This window comes from Brachycentrus maculatus, unplaced genomic scaffold, assembly GCF_059751285.1.
Source record: "Brachycentrus maculatus isolate JH-2025_06_01 unplaced genomic scaffold, ASM5975128v1 h1tg000586l, whole genome shotgun sequence".
Lineage (NCBI taxonomy): Eukaryota > Metazoa > Arthropoda > Insecta > Trichoptera > Brachycentridae > Brachycentrus > Brachycentrus maculatus.
This window is the reverse complement of record NW_028281326.1, coordinates 294,009-301,662: the sequence shown is the minus strand read 5'-3', so window position 1 is coordinate 301,662 and position 7,654 is coordinate 294,009. Positions and strand designations below refer to the sequence as shown.

Genomic DNA, 7,654 nt, shown 5'->3' with positions numbered 1-7,654 from the left:
ACCTGCTGATGAGAACATGTGTAGTTCTCGAAACTATTTATGTTTACAATGATGAACCAGACTATTTGGGAGACAACAAGCACCAAAAAAGGTTGATTTTTGAAGGTAGTTTCATGATGCTAGCTCTCATCAGTCTGGCAGTTTAAACGGTGTAGGAATTTGCGAAGTGAAGGAATGGAAAGGTAAAAATGATACAAATTTAAAATCCAAAAAAAGCTGTGACAACACTAAATGATTAATAAAATTATGACTTATATTAGAAATGAAAATGAGAACAGTGTTGGGATTTTTTTGTTGAAGCAATCGGAATGAATTTTTGCAATCTCTTTAAATAATGAAGAAAGCAGTAAAACATCTTAACACACTAAGGACGGGAGTTTTTTATGCCTGCAGAGCGCTGGCGACGGGATTCGATAATTGTGTACTTCACATTAACAAAGAGATTGGTACATAATACATATTCATATAAAAATATTAAATAATTCCTTCTTTTCTGACTTTAAAATGATCCGGCGCAGGAGGTAAAAACATCCTTCCCGTCCTTAAGCATCAATCGACGGAATGGGTAAAAATACCTTTCTCGTCCTTAGTGTGTTAATAATAAAAATATCAGTACGGAAAAAATAAAGATTTTTTTTATTTATTTATTCTTTAATCGTTAATTGTACTACATTTATAACAAACAGGTATTACATCGATAAATATAAACAGACATTTAGAGATAATTTGAAAAATTTAATAAGCGATTTTTCGACATTCCAAGCATAGCGAAAAAGAAATAACTAAATAACTACAAAACTAATAATGTGAAGGAATTTATTATCAGAGATAAGAAAAATCCCATTTGCAATACATATTACAATGATATTGTAAATTAACCAAAACAATATGATAACTTTAAGTGGTATTTCTCCATGGCAATGGAACAAATGAATTATTTACATGTTTTCGTAAAAACATATTTTATTTGTGGCAATTTAAAAAATCAACCACGGGGCACTGTCAATTAAGTAACAAAAAGGAATTTTGTTTTTTTCAAACTCAGAAAACAGACTAGTGGCTCGAAGTAGTAGGGGTAAACCGCTTCAAACTAAACTTTTTTTCTGACAAGAATCAATCACACCAAAAACATGATGACACCAAAAACAATCGGAAACATATTACAATATCAATGCCTCAATTGTGTGTGAAAATAATGTCCTTTATACTGAGGCACTAATTGTCTTTGTATTTGTACTGTCGAAGTTGTAATCTTCTTCTGCTCCACCCCTTATCAGCACACAAATGGTGCATAGGGCGCTGCATCAGATGATGCAGCGTTATCTTGGTTGTAAAATATGTGAAGGCAAGGTGATCAGTCTTACGCTTTAGGTGCCGGTCCAGGGAGACTTATCGTCGTTCCCATTGCAATTAGGCATATCTGCAAAAACTCAGATCTTCAAGAGAGAGAAAAAAATTGTTTTACATTAATTTATATTGTAATTTTAATTAAACAAATAATTAATGAAGAAAACACGTATGAAATTATTTTACATATGTTAAATAATAATAATTTTACTGAACAATTTTCTTATGAAACCCCCTTTTCAGTTATGCTGGTTTGCAAAAAAAATGTAGAGGTAATCTTCAAAATTACAAGAATTTCGATATTCAATTTTCAAAAAACTACTTAAATATCAATTAGTTACTTTGCTGGGAATCGAGCCCGAGACCTCGAGCAAGTTAGCTAAAGGTCTTAACCGCTATACTACAGAAACTATATGAAGTAAATAATATATAAACCACCCAAATAGAAATTCAGAATTCTAATCAAATTACGAACATCCATTCAAATTTCTTATTTGTATAGTAAAAAAACTGAATAAAAAAAAAAGAGAAAATAAATTTACTAAGTATGCGATTTAAAATAATTTTTTAATTCACTTTTCTGTGATATTCGGGAGTGGCGTTTCCGTAATCCTGCAGATTGAAGAGCGTGGCTCTGTTGTTCACCATGTACTTCAACAAGTCCTGTATGTGAGAAACCACATTCTGTATGGACTTTTCGTCCAGGGAAGTGTACGCCAGCATCGGCCCAATCTTCACAAAGAGTCTCAGGAGATGGATTGCGCCGTATATTTTAGACATGGGCACTCCGGGGTAGTTGGACAAGATCTCGCTGTACTGCGGCCGTTCGAATTTGTAAAGCAGCTGAGATCCGAGAGTGGCGTTAAAGTATTCCTTCACCCCTTCGGTGAAGTCGGTGAGCACATTCTCTTTCTGCTGATTGTGGATTTTGCTCGACTTTTTGTGCGTCAGATAATTGTCCACTATCTGAAAGACGGTAAGTTTGGCGGGGAGGTTGACGAGCTTCTGCTGTCTGGTCACAATGTCCCAGTCGTCCACGAGCCACGTCTTCAGCTCCTCGGGAACTTTTATCCGGACATCCACTTTGTTAAGGAACTGTTCCTCTGACTCGATAGACAAATCCAGTCGGCCCCTTTTTTTCCTACAAAATAAAAATAAAAAATCATGTAGGAAACAACATCATATAAGACAACATCCACGTTATTTTTGCTAGTAATTCATGACACTCTTAAGGCGACTGTCCACTGCCCGGAATTTGACCGTCCGGCAGTCCGGTTTTGAAAAATGAAAGCGACTACGACAGTTTAGCGTGATTGAATTTACGCGCAACGTGTTCACGCACCGATCAAGGGCACCGATCCGAAAAAAGATGGACATAAGCACAAGCCAATCCAATTGTTGTTTTTAAAACGCTAACTGACGTGCCGGACGGTAAAATTCTGTGTAATTCCGTGTAGAGGACAAACGCCTTTATCATTCATCTTCACTTTTTAAATGTGAAAATTAAAAAATTCTTCCCTATGGTAAGAATAGGAAAGCTATTTACTTCATAAAGTTGTCAACAGGTGGCAGTACCATCAGTCTTTTCCAACAGAGATACAAAAGCAGTTGTTAAAATAAAACTAATAAAATTTAGGCAATGTAGGTATACAACAATGGGCAGAATGGTGAACAAGGTATCAATCAGGTGATCATTTAAGCTAGACGATGACAGGTAGTAACCTTCAGATTCTCCAGTAAGTAGCGGGATTTTCATATTCTCTGCATTAAAATATAATTTACTCCGTTGAAACATATAATATACCTTCATCGCATATGAAACAAAACAGACAATGATAAATTGTAATATATATACATATCACCTTCTTTATCATTCATCATTCAGTTTATGTAAATTCGGGTCAATAAAAACATTAAAAATGTAATTCTTTATTTTCTGCCTTTGAAATGAGAAAAAACACCCTTCTGTCCTTAACCCTTTCCACTCTGACCATTTTTTCTCATAACTGATCAGCTACTCTGATAAAAAAAAATGCGACGTTTTTCTACCATTAAAATAAATATTTTGGTTCCCTAATTTTGGGACACTCTGTCTGGCAATTCGTATGACCATGTTAATTAAGATTAACTGTATTTATCTGAAATATTTTTTGTCAGAATATACTTGGGAGAAATCAGTGATTAAAGTTATACCTGCGCCGAGCCAGACATTGTGGCCCACGGAGCTGCCTACTAGAATCATACGGGTCAGAATTTCTGGCCTGCAAAGTGGTAAAGGTTAAGCATCAATTGGCCGAATGGATAGAAATACTTTTCCCGTCCGAGGTGTGTTAAGTTATTCTATCAATATGATTTTATTTACAGTAGTTTTTTTCATTCGATCATTACAATGTTTTCTCTGCTAAATAATATTCTCTCACCTAGGGATGTCAGATCCGGAATCCTGAGACACAGTCTCACCGTGGGGGGTGGAGGCCCTGGACATGGGCTCCTTCTCCTTTTCTTTCTCCTTCTCCTTTTCCTTCTCCTTCTCCTTGTCCTTGTCCTTGGCCTTGGAGGGCACGGATCCCACCACCGGTTCGGGCAGCTTGGCGGGGGTCAGGGTCGCCGCTCCGCCGGGTTCCGACTTGCGACTTTTACCGGACCCTGCGTGAGATATTATTTTAATTGGTATTGTTTAGTTCTATTTTAAAATTGCAATACAAATAGTTTTAACAGGGGAATTATAAGCATAAAATCACTTTAAAAAATTAGCTAAGTATATTAGATAAAAAAATATATTTATCGTATTGTCAGCTTAGGTACTATGTAAAAGTGCTATCTACAAATAAGAGTTCTATTTGCTTATTTTTTGTAGAGCGCGAGAGACGCCAAAAAACATATTACAGATCGGAAATGGGTTACTTGTGATTAGTTTACGCTGTTAATTGTGATTAGTTTTACGACCCTTAGGGTAGGGTAGGGGTTAATGAAAAAACTACCCGATAACAATGTATTAAGGAAAAGGGCAGCGATTTACTTTCCAAGAAAGGGTTTTGAAGCAGCAGATTTATGTCTTAGAACATTGCACTGATTACATATGTTTTTAATCAAGGGAAAGAATTTTCATGTAAAGGACACAGACTTACTTTTGTCAAATTGTATGCATATAATTGATTCAAATTCAAACATAGCTTTATCATTGTCACAAATTACTGCAAAAAGGGGCATTTTCGAACAATGGAACTAAAAAAACATACCCTTCTTTGTTTTGACAGGTAGATTTGCATGCGCATTGTGTACTTCAATTTGTTTTTGAACATTGGCTTCATTGTACTTGAGAACTCGACTCTCAGGTACCCACTCGTCCCAACTGTAAACATGCAAAAGTTGTCATCAAAAAATTATTTTAAAAATATATACTTTTTCTATGGTTATGTTTGTATTCTACTCTTAAATATTAATTTGCTCAAAAAATGAATACCACGCAACAAACATTAATATTCTCGTTCAAAATGAGAACCCCAAACAAATGGAAAAAAAAATCAGTTTTCCCTCCATTTTGATTACTGCCTTTTGGAAAATGAAACTAATTTATCTTTTGTACTTATTACATTGAAATAAATCATATAAACACATTGTTTGCAGGAAACGCTTAAAAGCGTATTTTACATCCTGTTGGTAGAGAGCAGGAGACGCTTATAAGCATTTAGTTACTTTTGGTACTGCGCGAGATGCCAGAAAATACTGTACAGAGCAGAATTGAGTTTGTCATTAATTGTCATTTGTAAAAACCCTAATTAGTATACTAATTAGGGTCGGGGTTCATGAAAAAACCGCCTGACAACAGTGTGTTCAGCTAAATCAATTGCTGCATGATAAAAATATATCAAAACACAATTACTCCAACAGATGGGTGAGTGTATTCATGAATTCAAGTCTGCGTGTACCATGCATGTATAATTGAAAGCTGCCTTCTATACCTGGATCTGATTGAAAGATGTTTGATCTTTCTCAGATCCACTTTTCCGAATAAAAAAGGGAAAAAGAAAAAAAGCTTAATTATTTTTTACTTTTGTATGCATTGATATTTCCAATCGCTTGTGAATTTCTAGAGTTCTAGAGTCTTCCCTAGAGACATCTATTGGTGAGATGAAAAGAAGCTTTTTATTGAGCAGAAACTCTTATATTAGTATGTGAGGTCCGAATCCTGGATAAAAAATAATATGAAAATAACTCCTGTAATTGGATATAATCCAGATTTTGTGAACAAGTATTTGGACACACTCAAAATGTTGTGAAAGTATAATATGTCTATATATGCGATTATTTACACATAATTCATGATCCATTACAACAAAGTAGTGCATCGTCAAGAAGAATATCGGATTTAACATACTTTATTTCATAAAGATTGAAAAGAAGAAAAAAAGATGGTTGACTTTGCACCAGTGTGAGAGTTGAAGGGGCATGTGTTGTAGGTGAGCCTAGTCTCGGATAACAGCCAATTTTTCTGGGGCACAGGAAGGCCGTGATTGACGAAATAAACCAAAACAAATTTTAGTTGCTCAGCTGCTTACCTTAATAGTAATCATGCAGAATGTCATCCCAGTCACGATCTCTGCATGGTACAATAATTACTTACAATACTTACTCTGAAGGAGCAGTTCAGGAATGTCAAATATGATTTTTTTGTTGAAATTAAAAGTTTAATCACTAAATTGAGGACCAATAAGCGACAATCGCTAGGGGACCAATTGCATAAAACTAGTACCGTAGAACGGGGCTACTCGAACTTTGATGTGTTACTTGAACCCAGTACAAAAAAATTTAAATCTGTATTTGGTCTCTAATAATGAACGTATAAGTGTCACCTGTCAGGCAAACAATGTATCATGTCGATACGTTCATTATTGTAGACCAAATACAATCTAAATATTTTTTTGTACTGGGCTCAAGTAACGCAAAGTTCAAGTATCCCCGTTCTACAGTATGAGAAAAGTCAAATTTTGTCTAATCCATATGAAACTATGTTAACCAGTTCTTTTAAACCAAAATATTATTCAATAAATCTTTCGAGTACAAACTATATGACATAACTATGCGTAGACAATTGTAAGCTGTTTTTCTAGAATTGTATCGCTGTTAAAACAATAAATTTATTTATAAAAGAACCAGGAAACCAATTACTGTGCAGAAAAGGGCAATAGTGTCTAGTAATTTATGCAGCTTTCAGATTTAAAGTATATAACAATAATAAAGACTTGCCGGCAAGTTTACGCCTAACAAATCGTAAACAAACTACAAATATGAAAAATCTTACTTTTTATTCCATCCGGCATAGTGTATAAAATATTTAACGTGTTTCTCTTTTGATACAACACATTTTAAACATTTCGCTTCGTAAATAAGAGGACCATGAAAGCATAAAACCTTCTCGCCTGTAACCAAAGAGTTATTTTTCATTGATTTGGTGTAATATAATATCGTGTAATGAATTCATATTCTAGGTGATTACTAACCTTCACAAAATTTTAATTTTGGAGCCATATTTTAGTTTAAATTTCTGAAATTACCGTAAAGGTAAACGATACAAAAAGCAAACAATTCTCACTGCTCAATATACACTGATATACACCATTTGCCACTTTATCTGCAGATTTTTGCTTTGTCTATGGTTAAGAAGCGGTAAAATGGAAGAATGACAAGAACTTATTTACGTTCGATTGTTTTTTAATATTAGCATACAATAATGACACTTATGGTAATGTAAAATATTAAATATTATACAGTGCGATAAACTGTCATGGGGCTCGCGATAGCTATTTTTTTTACCGTTACTTCAAAATGTATTGATCCAAAATAAGGTATTTTGGAGATCTACGTGAAAAATATTAGCAGTAAATATGAAATGAACACTCGGACGAAATGATCAGAAAAAAACAAAAGTTTTTTCTACATTATTAACAATGCTAACATTTTAATTTATATTCCATGTATAAAATAAGACTATTGTAGATTATTTAAATATTTTATTTAGCAGTCACAGTGAAAATATGTTTCTGCTAGTGTGAAGTCTCATTTTTATTTACAACCAAAAAATGTTAATTCAAAGTTTAAATTACTGCAATTCTTTTAAATCATGATAAGAATCAAGGATGTATACTAGAATGGGGAGTTGTAGCCCTGCCTGTATTAACCGTTATAGTGCCGACGAGCGCGATCGCGCTCGTGTCTATACAAGTTAGAAGTCCCACGAGCGCGATAGCGCTCGCGAAATCGGAAAATTTCGGAAAAAGGTTGTGCTCAATGTATTCATTCACAATAT

The 7,654-nt window shown here is 34.3% G+C and overlaps 1 protein-coding gene across 1 annotated transcript; it reads right to left on the bottom strand.

The window, feature by feature from the left end:
- Nucleotides 1–630: 630 nt before the first annotated feature.
- MRG15 (mortality factor 4-like) lies at nt 631–6,981 on the bottom strand. Its single transcript, XM_088273487.1, has 6 exons — nt 6,849–6,981; nt 6,650–6,767; nt 4,587–4,699; nt 3,768–3,993; nt 1,924–2,488; nt 631–1,420 (listed from the first exon to the last, which is right to left on the bottom strand). Exons 1-6 carry the CDS (start codon nt 6,874–6,876, stop codon nt 1,361–1,363), a joined length of 1,110 nt encoding a protein of 369 aa, XP_088129613.1. The 5' UTR covers nt 6,877–6,981; the 3' UTR covers nt 631–1,360.
- Between the last annotated feature and the right edge of the window lie 673 nt (nt 6,982–7,654).

What these genes read in the sequence shown, in the direction of transcription:
- MRG15 (XM_088273487.1), bottom strand. Translation starts at nt 6,876, where the DNA reads ATGGCTCCAAAATTAAAATTTTGTGAAG. An exon ending in TCCGGATCTGACATCCCTAG is followed by an intron (nt 2,489 to 3,767) that starts GTGAGAGAATAT and finishes TTTATTTTGTAG; the next exon opens with GAAAAAAAGGGGCCGACTGG. An exon ending in CTCCCGAATATCACAGAAAA is followed by an intron (nt 1,421 to 1,923) that starts GTGAATTAAAAA and finishes GAGTTTTTGCAG; the next exon opens with ATATGCCTAATTGCAATGGG.